Raw genomic sequence first — 22,495 nt, 5'->3', positions numbered from 1 at the left:
TTTGCAACAGTGTTTGTTATGCTGTAGGCTTTGGAAACAAAAAAAAGGTTTGTACAAAATCCATTCCACTAATGAACCTTCTTTTCTTTCATGTCTCCTGATTCCCTATTGTCCCACCAGGACTTTGTGATCCTCACAGCAGGACTTTCTTGTTGTTCCCTCTTTTCATTACATTTTCACTGCAACCATCTGACACTATTTTTTTTTTCAGTGCAGGCCCATCACCTCTGGAATCAACTACCACCTGCCCTCAAACTCCTTCCCTCTCTGTCTCAATTTAAGGCCTACCGCAAGATCTTTCTTTTTGTGGATGCTTTTGGTTGATTACTGGGTATGGGTTTTGCACTGGACCACATTGTGATACCCTACCGTGTTTTCCTTTACCCTCTATTGTTTGATGATATTGTAGTTCTTCCCTGTTCCTTTTGGCCTAAGGTCCTTTGGGAATGAAGCGCTCTCTCGGAAACAAACTGTGAACAACCTTTTCAAGAACTCAATTGGAGCTTGTGCCTGCTGAATTACTCTGTAAGGAGAGGGACTTTATCCAACTGTGTTTGACGCTGATGGTCAGCAATTGAAATCTTATTTGATAGACTGTGGAACAGAATTTATATGCTATGGACTGATTTTCTGTCTTTCAGAAGATATATAGTTGTTAGGAACAGGGTATTGAGTTCAAACTGCCTTATATGATTAGGTTTAGAGGAGTGTGCAGTGCAGTGCAGTGCAGTGAAGAGATGCTTTGATGTTTGTTTTCTGTATTTGAATAAATGCTTTTATTGTTGTATTTTGAATGTAGCCTTTACTCATTTGTATATACCTTAATGTGTGTTAATGTATTTTAGTAAATGAAGACCTAAGATGTGTAAGAGTCCTTTTACTAAGCTGCGGTAAAAAATGGTCTTAGTGCGCAGGAAAGCCCTGCATAAGGGAGTACTAAGGCCTTTTACTGGAGCCAGAAAATGGCCGATTGTGCTAATTTTTAAATTAATGCCATTAGTGCATGGCCATTTAAAAAATATTAGCACATGAGCCCTTACCAACACCTATTTTGTAGGCAGTAAGGGCTTATGTGCTAATCAGTTAACACACTGTAATGTAGATGTTTTAGTGCAGAAAGGTCTACACTCCCCCCCATCACGCCCCTCCCCCAAAAAAATTGTAAATATTTTTAGAAGGGACGGGGGGATGGTAGGTGTGTGGGGTAATATTGTGTATGAATCTTTCTGGTTTATCAGAACATTATGTTGCCGCTCTCAGGAAAAGACTATTTGGTGTCTCTTAGGATAGGCATAGGTGGCTTATGATGTGTTTATTTAATTGCTATGGATTGAATATAATACAAATTATTTTACAACAATATTTTTTTAGCATACATGGCCAGATTAATACTATATTTGTGGTCCCCCTTACCAGGGCCCCCTTCTCCCATCATCATTTCACTTCTCCAAAAGTAGTGGTGAAAAGTGCACAGTCTAGCTGTGGGTACGATAGCATAATAGTTTGTAAGTGAGCACAGGGGCTATGCAAGCATGTGCTTTCAATGGAAGCTTAATGGAGAGGTGAAGAGCTGCCAAGTTATTATTTGTTTTGTTACATTTGTACCCTGCGCTTTCCCACTCATGGCAGGTTCAATGCGGCTTACATATGATATACCTGGGGCAATGGAGGGTTAAGTGACTTGCCCAGAGTCACAAGGAGCTGCCTGTGCCTGAAGTGGGAATTGAACTCAGTTCCTCAGTTCCCCAGGACCAAAGTCCACCACCCTAACCACTAGGCAGTGGCGTACCAAGGGGGGGGGGGGGGCGGTGGGGGCGGTCCGCCCTGTGTGTCGGCGGGTAGGGGGGGTGCTCCGCCGTTTCCTGCCACCACCCTGCGTTTTTTGTTTTTAAATCCATTCAGCGAGGGACGCAGGCAGCGCCTTGTGTCTGCCCTGCTGTGTGCTTTGAAAAAAGGAAAATCGCTTCGCTGGCATCGGGCCGGCCTTCTCTCGCTATGTCCCGCCCACTTTTGAGGTAACTTCCTATTTCCTCGAGGGCGGGACATAGGTAGCGAGAGAAGGCCGACCCGACGCCAGCGAAGTGATTTTCTTTTTTCAAAGCACACAGCAGGGCAGACACGAGGCGCTGCCTGCGTCGCTGCATGGATTTAAAAAAAAACGCAGGGTGGTGGCAGGAGAAGAGGGCTCTGTCGCTCTCCATGGAGGGGGGGGGCTCAGAGGGGAGAAGGGAATTGGGGAGGGGTGGGGGGAGCTCAGAGGGGTTCGCAGAGGGGAGAAGGGAATTTGGGGGGGGGTGGGGGAGCTCAGAGGGGTTCGCAGAGGGGAGAAGGGAACTGGGGAGGGGTGGGGGGAGCTCAGAGGGGTTCTCAGAAGGGAACTGGGGAGGGGTGGGGGAGCTGAGAGGGGTGCTCAGAGGGGAGAAGGGGATTGGGGAGGGGTGGGGGTGCTCAGAGGGAAGAAGGGGTCTGAAGCTGGAACTGGGGTCTGACAAGGGGGCAGGAGGGAGAATGGGTCCATGCCTGGGGCAGGTGGGAGAATGGGTCTGGGACTGAAAAGGGGGGATGAAAAGCATGTGGTGGATGAAGGGGGCTGGAACTGGGGGCTGAAAAGGAGGGTATTTGGGATAAGGGGGCTAGTGCTGGAACTGTGGGCTGAAACGGGGCAGGGGCTAAAACTGGGGGCTTTAAAGGGGGCAGGGAGAACTGGCTGGGGCTGAAGCTCAGGACTGGTGAGAGAAAAGGGCTGGGGTTGAAACTAGGGGCTGAAAAGGGGACAGGGAGAAGTGGCTGGGGGCTGAAGCTCAGGACTGATGGGAGAAAAGGGTTGGGGACTGGTGGGATAGTGGGGCTGAAAAGGGGGGCATGTGGGAGATGTGGGCTGGGGCTGGAAGTAGGGGCAGGTGGAACTGGGGGCTGAAAAGGGGGGGCAGAGAGAGGGGACAACAGACCCTGGATGGAAGTGGGGAGCGTGAGGGAGGGCAGACCCTGGATGGATGGGAGAGGGAGGGCAGACGGCTTGAAGGGGCAGAGAGAAAGGGCAGATGGTGGGTGGAAGGGGGAAAGAGAAAGAGGGCAGACTGGGGCAAATGGTGAATGGAAGGGAGAGAGAGGGCAGACAGTGGATGGAAGGGGCAGAGAGAAAGAGGGCAGACACTGGATGGCAGAGAGAGAGCAAAGACAGATCCTGGATGGAAGGAAGACAGTGAAAAGAAGATGAGAAAAGCAGAAACCAGAGACAGCAAACTGTAAATATATATTTTTATTATTTTGCTTTAGGATATAGTATTGTAGCTGTGTTGTTTATAAATAGAACATGTAAATAAGGTAATCTTTTTATTGGACTAATTTTAATACATTTTGACTTAACTTTCAGAGAACAAAACCCCCTTCCTCAGGTCAGGATAAGATACTGTAACAGCACTATACTGTACTGACCTGAGGAAGGAGATTTTGGCCTCTGGAAGCTAAATGTATTAGTCCAGTAAAATGGTATTATTTTATTTTCTGTATTTGTTTTATTTCTATTTGTTAATTTGTAAAGTGGTGATTGTTATTTGATAGTTTTTTCAAATTTACATCTGCTGTCTTTATATTTTGCACAGTACTAGGGGACATTTTCTGTTTCTGTGGTGTTGCATTGTATGCAGAGTCTGGCATCGGGGGTTCAGTTTAATTTTTGTCTAAATAGAAAGTTTATGATTACTTATTCTATAGTGGATTAGGGTGTATCTGTGTTTGTGAAAAAGACATGGCTTTCGGTTGGCATTGACTGTGCAGACGATCTATACTAATCTGTCTGTTTTTGTTTTACAATAGGTGAATTGATGTTCTAGTGTTCACTGTAGTGTTTAAGATGCTTTCCTTTTCCTTGTGTGACTCGTAGAAATTACTGCTTATGGTATGGTATGGTAGAATTGCTCTATAGGTCCTGAGTGTTTTGTATTCTCGGTATGCCTAGTACTGGATTTGGGGGGGGGGGGGGTGTTAAAAAATGACCGGGCCCGGGTGTCAACTACCCTAGGTACGCCACTGCCACTAGGCCACCCACTTTCAGGATAAATATTGAGCCAGTTCTGGATTTTTGCAACCCTATCCTGGTACATTATGGGACTGGAAGTGCAGGTTTAAATTGGTGGTATCAGGAACGACAAATAACACTGAATTAGATTAAGTTCAAAAACAGAACTGGCCAAGAAGTTTTCCTCATGGAGATGGGTAACTTAGCCCACTGCTGCAGAGATGCCAAGAACAGAGAAGCTGAGCAAGTAATTTTCACTCTCCACTGCCTCTGGTACAAATCAGAGATTCTGAAGGTGATCTCCCTGAAGGAGTGAGATTTAAGGACCATGTGTCCAGGTATAAGTTCACAAAGTTTTATATATGTGAAAACAGGTTCACAAATAGAAAAAGCACAATAACATATTTAGCTTTTTTTTGTAATGCTTCTGAAAGAATATAGGCAGAGTGGAGGCAGTATTAGGACAGTGTTGAAAGGAATTTGCCCAAGTAATTTAATAGTTTACAGGGTAAATTCCCCCAGGGCTACAAAAACGTTCCTTAACTAATAATTTTTATAACACTACTAGATATACACAGTGTTGTACTTGTTATATGCAGGTAATGGGCTCACAATCTAAGTTTTTTTTTTTTTTTGGGGGGGGGGGGGTGTACCTGGGGCAATAGAAGATTAAGTAACAAGCCCAGAGTCACAAGGAGCTGCAGTGGGACGCAAAGAGAGCCTTTAAAATTTACAAAACCCAATTCCCCAGGATCTCAGCTCACTGCATTAACCATTAGGCTACTCCTCCACTCCAGTGAACTCAATTCCAGCCCAGATTTTCAAAGGGATGCTTTATTTATATGAGACTGCCCTCAGAGGCACAGAAACATGTGAATGCACTCTCTCTCTCGTTCCTAGTGCCATCCTGCTGCTCATCATGTACTTCCACCATCATATAAAACTAAATAAATGCCAGTTCTTTTCTCAGGTGACAGCGGACCCTTCAGTCTTATTCATTTTCAACACTCCCTTCCTCTCTCTCAGAACACTCAATACCACTGATTCTCTCCGAAGACCCTGTACAAAGCACCGCACAGCTTCCCCTCTCAGCCTTGCTGCTCAGCTCCTCCTTCCTGTGACTCTAGAAGCGTTCCCATTAGCACAGCTTCTGCAATGTAGGGGGGAGGGGGGGGGGGACGGATTAAAGATTTGTAGTGGGATAAACTCTGGAAAATGTTCGCACACCACTATTCATTCTGGCTTTACACAGGTAGTTTACAATTTTTGTACAATCCTGAAAAAAAAACAAACCCCAACCAATTGGCAATCCTAGCTACCTGAATCTCGATCACATCTTCCAGGGCCCCCTTAAACTTTTGGGCCCTAGGCACATGCTTAGTTTGAATATGTCTTAATCCGGCTCTGTTAGCGTATGGATGCGCAGGTCCAAGACACCGTAAGATGCCTGAGCGTGTCCTGCGGTAAGCCATTTTAACACAGTAAAACCCGCACGGTACATCCAATCTGCCCAACAAGCAGTTTGGAAAATGGACCCTTGAATGTGGGGCGGGGGCTACTGTTCCCCAGTGGTAGCATAGAACCCCCAAAGGGCCAAGCCAGGCCCCATAAATAGAGAGCCCTTTCAACAAGAGGAAGGGCCCGACCAGAAACAGTGACAGGCGCTCCTCCCACCAGGAGGAGGGGCCTAAGCCAGGCTTTCCTTAAACGGTTAAAAATGCAGCGTGCAAGCTGGAGCAGCCCAAAACAATGTATCCGCCAGCAAGCTCCCGGGAATGACAGTCGACTGTCCAATCACGTTGTGTGACCGATGACAGAGGGCGGGACCCTACTAGAGAGCCGAAAGTATACGAGGAGCCAATGGATAACAAGCGACTGTAACGCTCCGCCTCTCGAATCTTGCTGTCAAGTAGTCAGCCAATCATAGAGTTGATAGGAGGAAGGCGGGGTTTTGATGACGTGCGGCACGTCGACGGGTCCAGCCAGTAAAAGTTCAAAATAGTATCTCGTGGGACAGTAGTTGCGTGGTAGGCGTGTTTGCGTCATGAGCCGCAAGCGAAGCCGGAGAGAGGCGGGAGGGGGCAGGAGGTAAACAAGATGGCGGCAGCCTGGTAGTGGAGCCGGGAGCTGAGAGAGGGCGGGCTAGACGCGGGTATTGAGCGGTTGCCACTGCCTTTCCCGCAGGGCCCCTGCCCTGACAGCATGTGCCGGGCGCGGAGGGCGCCCCTGGCCGAGCGCTGAGGGCAGGGAGCCAGCCAGCCATGAGTGGTCGCGCCGAGGAGTTGTGAGCGGCCCCGTCTCCGCGCAGCAGGCCGTCAGTGTATCACAGGAGCGCAGAGCATGGACGAAGAGGAGGCGCAAGAGCTGGACTTCTTTCCCAACAGTGAGCTTATCTCTGTGGGCATGGACACATTTATCCATCGCATCGACTCCACCGAGGTCATCTACCAGCCTCGGCGCAAGCGAGCGAAGCTGATCGGCAAGTATCTGATGGGAGACCTGCTGGGGGAGGGCTCCTACGGGAAGGTGAAGGAAATGTTGGACTCGGAAACTCTCTGTAGGAGAGCCGTCAAAATCCTCAAGAAGAAAAAGCTCCGCCGGATCCCCAACGGGGAGGCCAACGTGAAAAAGTGAGTCTGGGTGGAGAGCTGGGGCCGCAGCAGTGACATCTAAATCCATCTAGCAATTACTTCCCCCCTCTCACCGTACTCGCCCTAAAAGTGTCCAGGGCTCAAGTCAGGGCGGACGTAGTTCCCCGATTCCCCACTGGCTCCAGGTTTGCCCAGCAGGTTCATCCACTTTTGAATTTACCACACTGCATGTAGGGACTTGTAGTTTTAATGTCTCTATTGCATTCTCTTAAGGAAAACAAGACTACGCCTGTGACATTCCCTAATGCAAGTTCCTGCATGCTGTTGGTTAACCCAGGACTAAATCAATCTGTTGGTCAAATCTAGGGCCAGTTAACAACTGGGTAAACAGAGTTTCTAATAAACTAACCTTGCACTAATGCTTAGTGCATGGCTTCCTAAAGCAAGCATAACACCAAACATTTGCAAAAATGGGAGAGCACATTGAATGCATATACACATGAGTCTGCACAAAAATGGGAGAGCACATTGAATGCACATGCACACACACAGGAAAAGTATTGGCATTCAGAGTTATATTCACATACATCTGCATTTGTTGGAATACTATTGCAATACCAATATTTATGCACAGAAAAGCATTCCAGCACACGTGCAGATCTATGTATAAATCAGCACCTGGAGTTGGATGTGGACCCATGTCCAGCAGTTGTGCTTTGTGCATGCATACTCTTTTGATTTTTATGTTTATTTTTTTTTAATTTTAAATGCATGCTCTTTATGGAATCTATAAAATAGTTGTAGTTCCTGTATGCTTGCAGTAAAAAGATGAAATCCTCACTAATGCTGACCACAGAAGAACAGGCTAAGCTTTTATTCCTCGTTAGACCTTCCTTTATATGAATATTTTTACTGCTGTAATTATCTATTGCTTATATTTGACTTACTCTTGCTATACACCTCCTTGCATGAATTCCTTAAAAAAACCAATTAATTATAGCCCCAATGTTGCACCCAGCCATTTGATCCGTGCACTTCTCTGTATCTTTGAATGGTTAATTGCCCCATTTTTATGGAATTTAAGTGTACTGTGCACTGTCTATGCAAGGCTTTGCCCACAATCTAGAGTGCCCCTACACTGTGCACTAAATGCTAAGTGATTTGCAAAGCCCATCACACTTTATTAGGTTTGCCCCAGAATTTGTAAAGTACCTACACATTTTTGTTTTCCTTACGTGGGTTAAAGAGACATAATTTTTTCAGATGTTCTCTTACTAGATTAGGATTTCAAGTTAGATGGGGAAGAGATGTAGCTTTCCTCATGGTGCTCCTCCGTCCCTTTCCTGTGGCTTTTCTTTAGTGCTGCTCTTTTTACTTTCCCTATGGTGCTCCTCTAGTGCCTCTCTGCCCCTTTCCCTGTCCATGCAGAAGTTGCTGTATGATGCTGTAAGATGGACACTGTATTACACAAATGCAGGACACAGTTCTGCATTCCCCCCCCCCCCCAATTCAGCTCAGATGGAGACACAGATTTCAGAAAGTGTATTTATTATGATGGAAATGTAATTTATAGCCTGTTCATTTCTCTGCTTCTCAGGTTGTAAAAGTGTATTAACAGTTGTAAAAATATATTCATAACATGAAAGACAATCAAAACAAGCACATAAAATATTTATCTATTCATGATGTTTAAATGTTCTTTTAAGGAGTAACAAAACTACAGTAGCATATAAAGGTCAAACAAATATCACAACAACATATAGCAGTTATCTACTGTCTACTCAAAAAGTAAATTAGTCCAGCTTTAGATACCAACCTCAGAAAAAATATATGCACAAGTAGAGGAGTGACAAGCAAAGTGAACAGGAGTAATAACCAATTGATCTTGTTCAATCTGAATTCTGTATTTGTAGCAAAACAGATAATCAGAAGGGTTTAACTGCCTCACAGTTTTAAAAATAATCCAGAATAGTTTCAACAAAATATGCTGCTTAGTAGGAAGCCAGCGTAGCTTAATTAGAACGGGTAATAGCAACACAGAGCAGTAATAAGGCGAGCTGCTGCATTAACTGCCATCTGTAGTACTTTCCATGTTGCATTGGGCAATCCTACAAAGATTTATAGTAGTTCACTATTGATACTATCATAGCCTGAACCCACTTGAAAATCATCACAATTAAACAGGTGATATCAAAAGAAGATATTATGAAATATTGTTTTGACATTCAGATGCATGGTTAGTTTATCATCGAGTAATGCCAAGAAATAATTTCCAAACTAATAGTGATCAAATAACCTACAGCAGTAATGACAGAAGGAAAGTTATAGTTAGGTTGTAAACAACAAGCCATTATCTCTCATTTAATAAGCTTTAATGCTAGCTCATGCTAAAAGAAAAAAAAATCCATATCTTGCCAAATTTGTGTATAAATTTAATTGAACAAAAATGAGTGTTGATTGAAAAAGGAGCAAAGAAGCAGGATGTCATCAGTGTAAATCCTAAAATTGCAAGTCAAATCCTGCAGTAGATTACACAGTGGGGCCAAATATTTATTTATTTGTTAAATTACTTTTACATAGAAAATAATGGTGGATAAAAACCATATGGCTTATCCAATTCGCCCATCCACACTGGCTTCTAATTTTTGCTATCTCTTCCACCCCCTTGGACATATGCTGTATGTGCCCCATGCTTTCTTGAATTCAGATAGTCTTTGTTTCTACCACCACTACCGGAAGGCTGTACCATATATCCACCACTCCTTCCAAAAAGAAATGTTTTCTTAAATTACTCCTAAAGTCTATCCCCTTTCACTGTTATCCCCTCATTCCTGTACTTCCTTTCAATTGAAAGAATCTTTGCCTCCTGTGCATTTATGTAATAGAGGTATTTAAACATCTCTATCATATCTCCCCTTTCCTGTCTTTCTTCCAGAGTATGTTTAAATTTGTCCCTATGTGTTTTGACGGCAGCCGTGTATTTTAGTAGCAGCTGCCTGGACCGACTCCATCCTGTTTATATCTTTTTGAAGGTGCGGTCTCTAGATTTGTACACAGCACTCTAAATGGGGTCTCACCAGAGATTTACACATAGGCATTATTGACGCCTTTTTCCTGCTATCTCTTTTTTTTTTCTGTGCACCAAGCATTCTTCTGACATTTCAATCAATTTTTCTACCTGTTTGGCCATCTTAAGATCTTCAGATTTGATCATCCAGAGTGGTGCACAGCAAGAATAATTAAATCAGTTGAAAGGGCAGAACACTATAGCGCTTCACAGGGCATTTCATACCACTCCAAAACCTTGGATTGCAACTGCTAAGGTAAAGATGAGGAACCCCATGCCAAAACTGAACCTGTGATACCAATGTTAAACTTAACTTCAAACAATTTTTTATAAAAAAAAAAAATCTCAGTATGAATAAAACCACTAACAAACTGTCGGTAATATAATAGATACCCCCTCTCCAAATTCTCTACTATCTCAGCTACTGATTTCGTACCATTCATCCTCAGGTAACTGAAGGCTTTGATTCTTATACCCCCTGGATCAGTGTGTATGTTGCTAAATCCCCCTCCCACCTGATATCAAACTTTGAAGCAATCTTCTATGGCAGACTAAATTGAATGTTAGACACATCCAAAAACATACACAAATAAGCAGTTTGGGGCTTTTCCAGGCCACAGAATGGTAGGCCAGTCATCAAGACTAAGAGCCTCAGCATTATGTTGCTGCTTAAAACTAGGTTGATATTGTCTAAGATGGCAAACCTATCCAGAAAATTGGGTACTTTGTATATGAACGGGTTGTGCAGTTATCTTGCCTGAAAATATAAAGTTTGAAATTGGGCGGTAATTAGTTGCCTGCATCAGCACTTCACTTCTTTAAATCAGTCGTACACTAGCACATTTTAATTTCACAGGTAGAACCCAAACACAAAGTGAGACATCTAAAAATCCACACAAAAAAGAACCTTATGGTTTGATACTATTGAGAAGTTAACCAGAAAGCAGATTACAGGATTAATTTTTGGTACCGTTGCAACAACCTCTGAAATGGAGACTTAGTTTGCTCAGTGAATGAGGAGCAAAGAGGTAATGAGCAGCAGTGTGAATATATTTGTAGGAGAAGCTTGAACTAACTTGAAAAAGGGAGGTAATGTGGTCATAGTGACAGTGAAGGAAAATAAGTCATGCAGCTGACTTCTGAATAGAAAATGAAGAGATGTTTGTCATGTAAAGGGTAAAGAGCAGGGCTGTGAAGTTGGTACACCAAACCTTTCACTAACTTCTCTATTTTTCTACTGTCCAACTCCTACTAATATTGGGCTTTAAATTGTTTGTTGTGGGTCTAAAGTACTGATATATATATTTGTACTGGATCGAAGGTACTGGTAAATATATGGAAGTTATAAAATGATAACTTTCCCATATATTATGTTTTTATTTTGAAGCTGGAGTTGGTATATTTTTACCAACTCTTAACTCCACAACTCTGACTCCACAACCCTGGTAAAGAGAGAGTGGATGGGAGTATTTTGTAATGTGTTAAAAATGAATGGCTGAATTCTGCTGGTGTTGTAAAGGACGTACAGTGGTAGGAAAGGGGTTAAGAGTTTCAGTAAAGACATTGGGAGTAGGAAAGGTTGGTGTTCTATGCCTATCTATGCAGGGAGGTAGAAAACTGGAGGTAAAGACAACTGAAAAATTTGTATGTTTTTTTTTCTGATTCTGAGCATATATTAAAGGGCAGCTCACATGTAATACTAAATACAGTAAAAATAACATATAGTTGATTTGGATTGTAATTTGTCTTGAACTTTAGAAAGACAAGTAATTGTCTCAACTCCAGATCTTACTGAGCAGATTGGATAGGTCAGTTGATTCTTGTCTCTCATCATCTGCTATGTTACTAAGAAATTACTGGGTTCTTTTTAGCATTGCTGTGGGTGTGCGGAGGAAGAGAAAGATGAATTGAAGATAACGCCATGGATGCGGCTGAGGGTACAGGGAGGGTGATTTTTTTATCCATGGAGATAGAAAGAGGAAGAAGAGAAAATTTGGGTGTAAGACAGACTTAACAATTCACAGAAACATTTTTAGACCCATTTTTGCAAAAAGTGAAAGCATGTGTTACAGAGAACGAGTCCCTCACTCTGTGTGTGCATGCACAAATGTATATGTAGATGAGAATTTCAGGAGCTAGAGCAGCAAGTAGCGGGGAGGCCAATTCCCACAATCTGAGCAATAGAAGGGCTGGCAGGGAAATGATGGGGAGAGTGGATTGTTACTTGAAGAAAGAAGGAGCTGGGTGATAGGGTGGCAGGGAGAGCAGGCTGCTGCCTGATAACTGGAGGAGACATCAGCTTGAGGAAGTGACACTGCATGGTACAATGACATGGTAGAAAAGGGCAGGTTTCTTCCAGAAGGATTGGGGACACCTGATGGTATGTCATTGTACCAAAGCTGTGGCCTTGCAGAATCAATTTGCAGTGGGAATATCCAGCTCCTGTTGCTTAAGATGTCTGGATAGAAAGGTAAGATAGAAGGGGGTGGAGTGAGAAGCAAAATGGAAAAGAGGAGAGGCAAGGGGCTGAAAGAAGATAAGGGAAGATAGGGAGGACCTGTTTGACACGTTGTATGGAAAAATCAAAAGCCTGCAAGGTTGCACCCTCTGAAGATAGGGATGGCCAGAAAAGAGCACTGCGAAGAGGAAGAAAAGAGATTGGAGTGGGGGGAAAGGAAGGGGCTGGTGAACCATTTGCACTTGCATTTAGTCCCACATTCCCCTCCCCAGAACAACCAATGTTGCCACCTACACAATCCTACATTGTGCATTTACATATTAACATCCCACCCACTCACTTCAGCGAAATGCGCCTCTTTGCAGTGCTTGGAGCATGCACTTTTAAAATGTTTTTACTAACAAGCCTTCTATATTTTTCCCAACAGCCTAGCTTCCCTCCCCCGATGCACATTTGGAATTTAAGGGGAAGATTTTCTCCCTTTATTTTCTTTTTCTTCAGAGTTATCCATGCTTTCCCAGTGAGGGCTCACAATGTGACTATTTTGTGAATTGTGTGAAGAGAAAAGATCCTTAAATATCAAGAAATGTAGTTGGGAGATCAAGAAAATGGGGAATATATAAGTGTTTGTTTTTTTTTGTGCCAAATTATACTGGGTGAAAGGATAAGTTGTTTATATGCATTATATTTTATGAAATCCCGAAGGACGCTCTCTTTGGCACAATGCAAATGCTATGGTGAGCGTTCTCAGTAAATTTGAGAGCCTTAGGAGTGAGGATCCTTACTGTCATAGTATGCATAAAACTAACCCATTTGTAAACATTGCCCCCCCCCTCCCCCGGACAATCCTCTTTCAAGGCAAGAACTTTTATGAATAAATGATCATAGTATGAGGCTCTGAAAGGATGGACTTGAGCGCAGCGAAGTATTTCTTGCCAAAATGGTGATAAATATACTGAACAGCCTCCTAGTGTAGGAGGTGAGGATGAAAATAATAACAAAATTTGAAAGAGCATGGGATGAGCATAAGGAGTAGTGTCATGTCCATTGATCCTAAAAAAAAGTGGAGACGGCCAGGGGAATAATAATGTCACTGGAGCCACACACTGGTTATTAATTTTATTATTGACTCAACACAACCGTGTTTTGGCAAGTGGCTGCGGCAGGGATTCTTGTTTTTAATGTGAGTAAACGAAATGTATTCACAAATCTTAATATCTCATTATAATCTGTTGATCCAACACATTACTGCTACACCATTCAAAATGACATTAAAACAGTCTTCAGCAAACTCACTCGCTCATGGTCTACAGAAGTAAAGCATAAGAGGTGGCAGTCCCCATGGCTGGCTGGCTGGCTATCCCTCCTTAATAGACCTACCTTCACAAACTTCTTCAAGCACTTTTTAACTGCTATAGTAGCCTGAACCACCAGCAACAAACTCCACAGCTTAATTTTCTGGATCGTTAAGCAGTATTGGTCCCGGTACAGATCCCTGGGGCACTTGGCTATTTATGTTTCTCCAGTGGGGAAACTTTGCTTCTTGACTCTTTAATTAGTTCACAGCCTATAGTGAGGCATTGCCTCCTATCTCATGACTTTATTTGCTTGAGGAATCTTTCATGAGGGAATTTATCAGATGCTTCCTTAAAATCCAAATAGAGTATTGACCTTTATCAACATGCTTAGTTGTACCTTGAAAGACTTCTAGTGAGCACAACGTCCCTTTCCTAAATCCATGCTGTCTCTTCCCCCATTAAACCATGCTTATCCACATATCCAGTAATTTTGTTTGCAGTGGCTTTCATCATTTTATCCAACACTGATAATCAGGTTCACCAGTTTATAGTTTCTTGAGCCCTTTTTAAAAATTTCTTACACTGGCTAGCCTCTAGATCTTTTGGTACAGATTACCCGATAGGTGTGAAGCTTCATATTTGAGCTCCTTTTGAATTCTGGAGTAAATACAGTCATGCCCTTATGGTTTGCTACTATTTAGCATAGTAGATGATGGCAGATGTGGACAAAAAATTACTTTCTAATCTAGTCCAATAGGTTGAATAGATTGTAACTGCTGTACTTCTGGTGAAGCTGTGGTGGGAAGTAGTTGTTGAAAGCTGCATCTCCCCAATCCTACATGAATTCCCCTGCTCCTAGTGCACCTATCAAACCAACTCCAGTGGAAAAAATTGCACAAAGCTGTGAGAACTTTGGCAGTGGTGGTCTTTCGGGGTTACAGGGAGAGTATGTCGGCAAGGCTGCAGCTCAGGGGCTGAGAGAGGAAAATTAGATTGAAAACTCTGTCTAGCAGGAACTGTCTCTTCATGTTCAAGTGTACAGCGCTGCATACGTCTAGTAGCGCTTTAGAAATAAGTAGTAGTAGTAAAATGCCAGAAACAAAGATGCCATTTCCCCATGGCCTCCTAGAGACCACCATGACCTTGGCTTAGGCTGCAAAAATTACAGCCAAAGTGATCACCGCAATCAAGTTGGCATTGCATAGGAGGCTACAGCCCATAGTGGAGAAACTGGACTTAGTACCCGAGAGAATGGAGGACCTTGGGTATGTGTTTACTGAATGTTTGCAGTGTATGGGGGTGCTAGAAGAGAAGATGAAAAGTGTGGAAGAAACACACGATCACGCCTATATTAAAATAACCCTGTTGGAGGACGGATTGGAAGATCTAGGAAATTGTGCTTGGAGGAGTAATTTAAGATTTTGTTGGCCTTCTGGAATCTATTGCTGAGAAGGAACTAGGGGGGTTCCTTAAATCTTGGCTGAGGCAGGCACTGCAGTCGAGCAGTCATTGGAGGCCCCTTTGCATAGAGAGAGCGCATAGAGGCGGGCTGCAAAGGCTTGGAGGAGACAGACCACAGGTAGTCATCTGCAAAATTTTGAACTTTGTGCATATCTTACAAGCCATCTGGTAGGGGAAATCCTTAACATATCAAGGTAGAAAGTTACTTTGTTTTCAGAACTGTTTGGTGAAAGTTGTGGCACAAAGGAAAGCTTTTGTGACAATATGCACTAGCCTCTACTCTTTTTTTTTTTTTTTTTTTTCTTTCTTCTTCTTTTAAATCAAATGCACGCTTCTCTGTCCTGCTCACTACAAGTTACACAGGGAGGCACAGTAAAACTGCTGGAGGTCTTGGAAGAGGTGAAAAATTCCTATAACAACTTAAGCGGAACTTGCTGGGACCTGAACAGAGGGATGAACCAGAGGAGTTTCTGAGCATCTTTAAGGCTCACCTGATTAGAAAGTCTAACTGAATACTTTTGCCTGATAAAGTGTTTGAATGGCAGGCCATAGAAACTCATTTAGAACTTCAAGGCAGCTGGCCTTGCAGTGCATAAATGACAATTGTAGTTATGTTAGGGAGGTTAGGGAGGGAGATGTGGGAATAAGATTGTAACAGCTGATCCATTCAAATTACCACTTCTGTGCCTTTAATTAGGGTTTGTAGTTGCTGCTCTGTATAAGCAACAAATTCCCCCCCCTTTCTTTTTTTAAAAGTGCAAAAATTAATTTCACGACAGAAGTGTTTAATTCCCTTGTTTCCAACCTCTGTTGATCCCACACCTTGGTAAATTTCATAATTTTTTCACCGCTATGGCCTCTTCTGGGAGGGCATTCCATTCATCCAGCTTTTTCAGTTTGCTGTTCCAGATCTATAGTAATTTGTTTCCATTCTGATTCATCATCCACAAAGTGAGTATCTCCTTGACATCCTTCTTAGTGAAAACAGAAACAAAGAATTAATTGAATTTTTCGAAATGGCCTTATCCTTATCCTCCTTAAATATGCAGTTGGTGATTGGACTCCCTCACAGGTTGTTGTTTTTGTTGTTTTTTTTTTAATGTGGTTGAAAGCTTTCATCAGTGGCTTCTGCCTCCTTAGTAAGTCTCTGCTCTCTTGTTCATATTTTCCAGTCTTTATGCTTCTTCCTGTCTTTTTCATTAGGTTCTGTGCTCCACTTTTTAAGTTTAAATGGTTTTTATTCATAATCAAAAATATAATACAGTACACTGCTGAACAATAGGACTATGCAGAATAACAAATAGTGATATAAAAATAATCATAGCACCCTAATGCAGAAATAACAAGAACACTCGTGATCTCAATTTTTGAACAATCCAATACCACAGCAATAATGATGGCCTGTTGCCTGGACTCTTATGACTCCAAGCCATCGATATATACCCCCCCCCCCCCCCCCGGCCTTCTGTTCCCCAGGCAGAGAGCCCCTGCAAGACACTTGGTAGATGAAAAACAAGTCATGATATGCACTGGAGTTTGCTTAGTACTGCATTTCTTGCCTTATGTTAAACTGTGTGAAGATAATGGTTCCAAACTGACAGAAAAGCTTTTTGTCTTCTTTGGACACCAGATGCATCATGCGCCTCCCATAACATTATAGCATGTAATCTGTTTCTCCAAAACCAAAAAGGAGACATATCCTGCATCCAGTAAGTAGGGATATTTTTCTTTCCCAATGCATAGGCCTTACTAAGAAATAAACGAGAGGCTTTATCATGAATCCCATAAGCTTCCCATTTCATTAACAAGACGCCCTTACAAGAGAAGACCACTCGTTATTCAAAAATAGTCCCCTGGCATCTATGAATTGCTCTCCAAAAAGCCTGGATATTGCTACATCCCCAAAAAGCATGAAAGAAAGTGTTGTCCCACTGCTAACACTTGGTGCGTTGTACAGTAGGCACCCATCCCACTCTAGAGGCCTGTAGCTGTGACACATATACACTGCGAAGGATTTGGTATTGACACGCTTGGAGTTCAGCACTAAAAATCTGCTGAACATACATAAGAATATAAGAGTAGCCATACTGGGTCGAACCAATGGTCCATCTAGCCGAGTATTCTGTTTTTCCAAACAGTGGCCAAGCCAGGTCACAAGAACCTGGCAGAAACCCAAATCGAGGCTACACTCCTTATTACAAATTCCATACTACATGCTTCCCATGTCTGTCTCAATAGCAGACTAAAAGCAGTTTACATATTATATACAGGTACTTATTTGTACCTGGGGCAATGGAGGGTTCAGTGACTTGCACAGAGTCACAAGGAGTTCCTAACCCTTATGCACTTGTTCAGAACCCTTATTTCATCATCCTCACTTTAATATTCCCTTATCTCTTGTTTTCTGTCCTAATTAGATTATAAGCTCTGTCAAGCAGGGACTGTCTCTTCATGTTCAGGTGTACAGCGCTGCATACGTCTAGTAGCGCTATAGAAATGATGAGTAGTAGTAGTAGTAGCTGCAGTGGGAATCAAAGCCAGTTCCCCAGGGTCAAAGACTGCTGCACTAACTATTAGGCTACTCCTCCACTCATGCTATGGAATAGCCTTTATTTAGGAAAGGCCGCTCCCTCCAGACTGTATCCAGTATTTCTACTCCATGCTTTTAGGGGACCATAATCCCGTGGAGGGGGAAGAGAGAAAAGCTTTTTGCAGCTCAGACACTGAGACTTGTCCAAAAATGTCTCTCTTTAAAAATTCCTGGAGCCTTTGACCCAAACCTGTGCATAAAGCTGACTGACCTGAGATCGTACAGTAATGATGGAATTGCATATAAGCAAAATAATCTTTCTGAGTTAAAGAAAGTCTTTGTTGTAATTCCAAAAAATAATATAATCTGCCCTCCTTATTAGAGATGCTCAAGCAAAGTAATTCCTAAGTCAGACCATCTTTTAAAGAGCCCCGAATCCAATCCTGGTAGAAAATCAGCATTTCCCCTACATGGCAACAAATCACTAACATTAGGATTTTGATTCAAAAAATTTTTAAGTTCTCTCCAGATGCTTCATAAAGGTTGAAGTAAAATACTTGTACGGCAGGTCACTGGCAAACTCCCCATTCGGGCATGCAATAAAAAAATTTAGATGCCATGGAGCCAACAAAGCATGCTCCCATTGTACTGGTATAAACTGATCGGAAACCAATACCAATCCCGAAGATGCCTTAATAAATGGACTTGATTATAACGTTTAAGACAGAGTAACAAGCTCATTTTCAAAGCACTTAGCCTCCCAAAGTTCCATAGAAACCTATGGAACTTAGCCTCCCAAAGTGCTTTGAAAATATGCCTCTAAGTCTAAACCTCCTTGTGACCAAGTATCATAAAGATAATCCATACACATTTTTGATTTATTCCCACCCCATAAAACTTCCTGCATTGTGATCAACTGCAAATCTTTCCGCAGTAGGCAAACTGGTAAAGTTTACCCACTCCTACCCTAGCTAAGATAACATTTAACCAATTGTGCAACTTTCTTTAAATCACCTTACTTTCTAACTCTTCCTACTTCTTACCCTCTATATGTTATGTCTTTGCTTTACCCTTCGCTATCACCTATACTAGTGTTCTATTATATATCGTTGACATTGTAAATAGTATACCATGCCATGCTTTGTATTGTTTTTGAATATTTTTACTGCCGTAATTGTCTATTGCTCATGTTTGATCTATTCTTATTGTACACCGCCTTGCGTGAATTCCTTCAAAAAGGCAGTAAATAAATCCTAATAAAATAAAAATAAACACATAGAGCCAACGAGGAAAAAAAATCACCATTTTAAACAGATTAATCGTACCCATGAATGATAGACGTAAATGACTCAATTTTTCCAGTTGAAGTTTAGTGTCCTGTAACAGCCTATCCACATTCAAGCGGTAGATACTTTCCATCTCCATAGACAACAATACTTCTAGGTATCGAAAGGATCTGTCTGCCAAAGGGTCCTCGCCAGCCTCATCTCTGTGCCTCCTCCCTTGGCATAGCATTAGATTTATCTAAATTTAGCTTAGAAGCCTGAAAAATTGCCATATTCGGATATACATTCCAACAATTCTACAACTGATGCGAGTAGATTTATCACATGCGCCAGCAAGTCATCAGCAAAAACTGCTATTTTAAAGGTGTTCGTGCCTAATGTGAATCCCTGTATATCAGGGTTTCTTTGGATGTCTTGAATCAAAGGATCCAAATCGAGAAGAAACAATAGGAGCAATTAATGTCATCCCTGTCGTGTACCTCAATGTATGGAGAAGGGGGAGGAGAGTAAGCTGTTTACCAAATTCGAGCTTGAGGAGCAGCGTATAAAGCACATATTGTGACTTGAAAAAATCCATTTAATCCATATGCTTCTAAAACTGTTTAGCATGGGATGGGGTAGACTGACCATGCACCAGCTCCAATACAGTAAGAATCTTTCACACATTCTTAGTAACACTAAGGCCTTGTACAAAGTCCATTTGAGGCTCCTAAACCCAATCTGGGAGAACTTGGGCCAAACAATTTGCTAAAACTTTGGCAAACAGTTTGGCCTCATATTTAAGCAAGGAGACTGGTGTATACCTTCCTCAAGTTGTGACCTGGCTTTGGCAAAACAATTATCTGGGCCAGCTGCTGCAACTTAGGCACCCAACCTGCTGCTACTATGGCATTGAACATGGATGTCTACTCTGAAACCATCCGGCCCATGGGCCTTACCGAGAAGGCTGTTTTGTAGAGCCCATGATACCACATCCTCTGCTCAGACTCCCAGGATCCAACCTAGAGAGATTTAAACCTGACACATACTTAGAACTTTCCAGAGGAGGAGGGTCCATGTCTGTGTCTTAAAAGGATACTTTTTTTTTTATTTTAATGACCTATCACCCAATTTCTTGGTCTTCTGCCAGCTGTTTTTAACTTTGTGAAAAGCATTTTATCCAGGTGTTTAAAGTTACTGTAAAACATTATCCCCATTCCTTACGCAGACTGATGGTCTCTAGTTGTAATGGAACGGACTCGCGAAATCCACAGAGGTCAATGTCGTTGCACTAGGAGATAAATTGGGCAGAAACTAGCTGGGTCTTACAGCTCTTATTGTAGGCTTCTAGCAGTGCTTTACAGCACTTATTGTGGGTTTCTGTAGATAACATGGAAGTGGAGTTTTTGCAATTAAGCCCTGCTACCACATCTTGCTGTGGTTTAGGCCTATGCATGGAAGAGGAGCTGATAATATAGTATGATCCTCTACCAATAAGACTAATGTACTGTGGTTTGGTATGCATTCCGAGGTATTGCCAGGTAACCATCCACTTCCAATTGTATCTTTTCTGATTGTTCATCAAACTTCCAAGGTTTGATTCATTTTAGAATCCGAGGCTTAGGTGAATTACCTGTAGAAAAAACTTTGATTGCACTATTTGATCACTCTTTGTGAAAGAACACTTCTATATTGGTTCAGAGCTCGAGTGTGACCCATTTGGATTACTGTAATTCTATTTTAGCTGGAATTTGCTAAACTGCTGCAGAGGAGGATACAGCTTCTCCAGAATTCAGCAGCCAGAATGATTTATGGATTATCAAGATTTGCTTCATTTCTTTGAAGGCCTGAATAAACATGTGGATAAAGGTGAGCCGGTTGATGTAGTGTATCTAGACATTCAGAAAGCTTTTGATAAACTTCCTCATGAGAGACTCCTGAGAAAATGAAGTCATGGGATAGGAATCAAGGCTCTAGTGTGAATTACGAATTGGTTATTGGACAGAAAACAGAGGGTAGGGTTAAATGGTAATTTCTCTCAATGGAGGACGGTGAACAGTGGAATGCCACAGGGATCAGTACTGGGACCAGTGCTATTTAACATATTTATGAATGATATGGAAAGTGGAATGACGAATAAGGGATTAAATTTGCAGATGACGCAGAACTAATCGAGGTTGTTAAAACACGTGCGGACTGTAAAATATTGCAGGAAAACCTTAGGAAATTGGAAGATTGGGCATCCAAATGGCAGATGAAAGGTAATACACATTGGAAAGAATAATCAAAATCATAGCTACCTGATACTAGGGTCCACCTTGAGGGTCAGCACTCAAGAAAAAGATCTAGGTGTCGTCGTAGATAATACGCTGAAATCTTCTGCTCAGTGTGTGGCGGCGGCCAAAAAAGCAAACAGGATACTAGGAATCATTAGGAAAGGGATGGTGAATAAGACCGAAAATACTATAATGCCTCCGTAGTGCCCCTTGGTGCGTCCGCACCTTGAGTATTGCATTCAGCTCTGGTCGCCGTATCTCAAAAAAGATATAGTGAAATTAGAAAAGCTTTAAAGAAGAGTGACCAAAATGTTAAAGGAGATGAAGCGCCTCTCGTATGAGGAAAGGCTAAAGAGGTTAGGACTTTTTAGCTTGGAAAAGAGACGGATGAGGGGAGATGTGATAGAGGTCTACAAAATCCTGAGTAGTGTATTTTACTCATTCCAAAAGCGCAACAACTAGGGGACACTCAAGAAAGTTCCATGGAAATACTAATAGGAGAAAATATTTTTTTCACTTAACAAATAGTTAAGCTCTGGAATTCTTTGCTGGAGGATGTGGTAACAGCGGTTAACATATCTGGGTTTACAAAAGGTTTTGGACAAGTTCCTGTAGGAAAAGTCTGTAGTTTGCTATTGAGACAGACTGCTTGCCCCAGGATTGGTAGCATGGAATGTTGCTACTAATTGGGTTTCTGCCAAGTACTTGTGACCTGGCTTGGTCACTGTTTGGAAACAAGATACTGGGCTAGATGGACCACTGGTCTGACCTAGTATGGCTACTGTTATGTTCTTATGAGCATGTTACTCCATTATTCAGATCTCATCATTGGCTGCCTGTTAGAGCTAGGGTTAAATTCGAGATCTCTTGTTTTGTTTTTTTGTTTTTTTAAATGAGCTCTATTTTGGTATTGCTGCAGTTTGTATAACAGATTTACTTCTTGTCTTGTTAACCAACTTCTCAATTTGAATAATCTGTGTCTGCTGTCTTTCCCTTCTTTATAAGGGTGTTAGTTACAAAAACGTTTTTGAGCATTCTTCTTTTATACCAGGCTGTACCCTTTGTTAAACAACAATCTTCATTTTCGTTATTTTGTAAATTCTTTTGCAGAAGCATCTGGAATAGTATGAGTTATACTGAAAAATTTGACAAATCATTCCTTTTGTTTTTATGTATTTTGCTGTAAATCGCTTTGAACCAATTTTTTTTTTTTTTTTCAGCTTTATTTTTATTTAGTCATTTTTCATTGCCATACAGAGTCAATACCATCAAACAAATGTCATCAACAGGTACTTGTAACTGAGTAACTCTTCTGAAAGCTTAACTGCTATAATTATTAACAATAAGTATTAACCATGTCCCAGGTCCCCTGACTCTCCCACCCTCCCCTCCCCCTTCCCCTCTTGAGCTAAGTATTATGTGTCTTTATTGGCTTGCGTTAGCAGATGACCAGGTATTATATAATTCCCATATTCTCTGATGTTGTATTATGTGTCCATTGCGTAGTGCAGTGAGCTTCGACATCAGTTGG

General features: G+C 42.1%; 1 protein-coding gene across 1 annotated transcript in view; it reads left to right on the top strand.

Annotated features, from left to right (window-relative positions):
- Positions 1 to 6,089: 6,089 nt before the first annotated feature.
- The window catches only part of STK11 (serine/threonine kinase 11), a 203,847-nt gene continuing 187,441 nt past the window's right edge, over positions 6,090 to 22,495 (top strand). Inside the window, 1 exon segment of the mRNA XM_030218559.1 lies at positions 6,090 to 6,648. Within this exon segment, the coding sequence (XP_030074419.1) occupies positions 6,359 to 6,648 (290 nt within the window). The 5' untranslated portion in view covers positions 6,090 to 6,358.

This window comes from Microcaecilia unicolor, chromosome 11 (genome assembly GCF_901765095.1).
Source record: "Microcaecilia unicolor chromosome 11, aMicUni1.1, whole genome shotgun sequence".
In the NCBI taxonomy this organism is placed as follows: Eukaryota; Metazoa; Chordata; class Amphibia; order Gymnophiona; family Siphonopidae; genus Microcaecilia; species Microcaecilia unicolor.
This window is presented reverse-complemented; position numbering and strand designations above follow the sequence as displayed.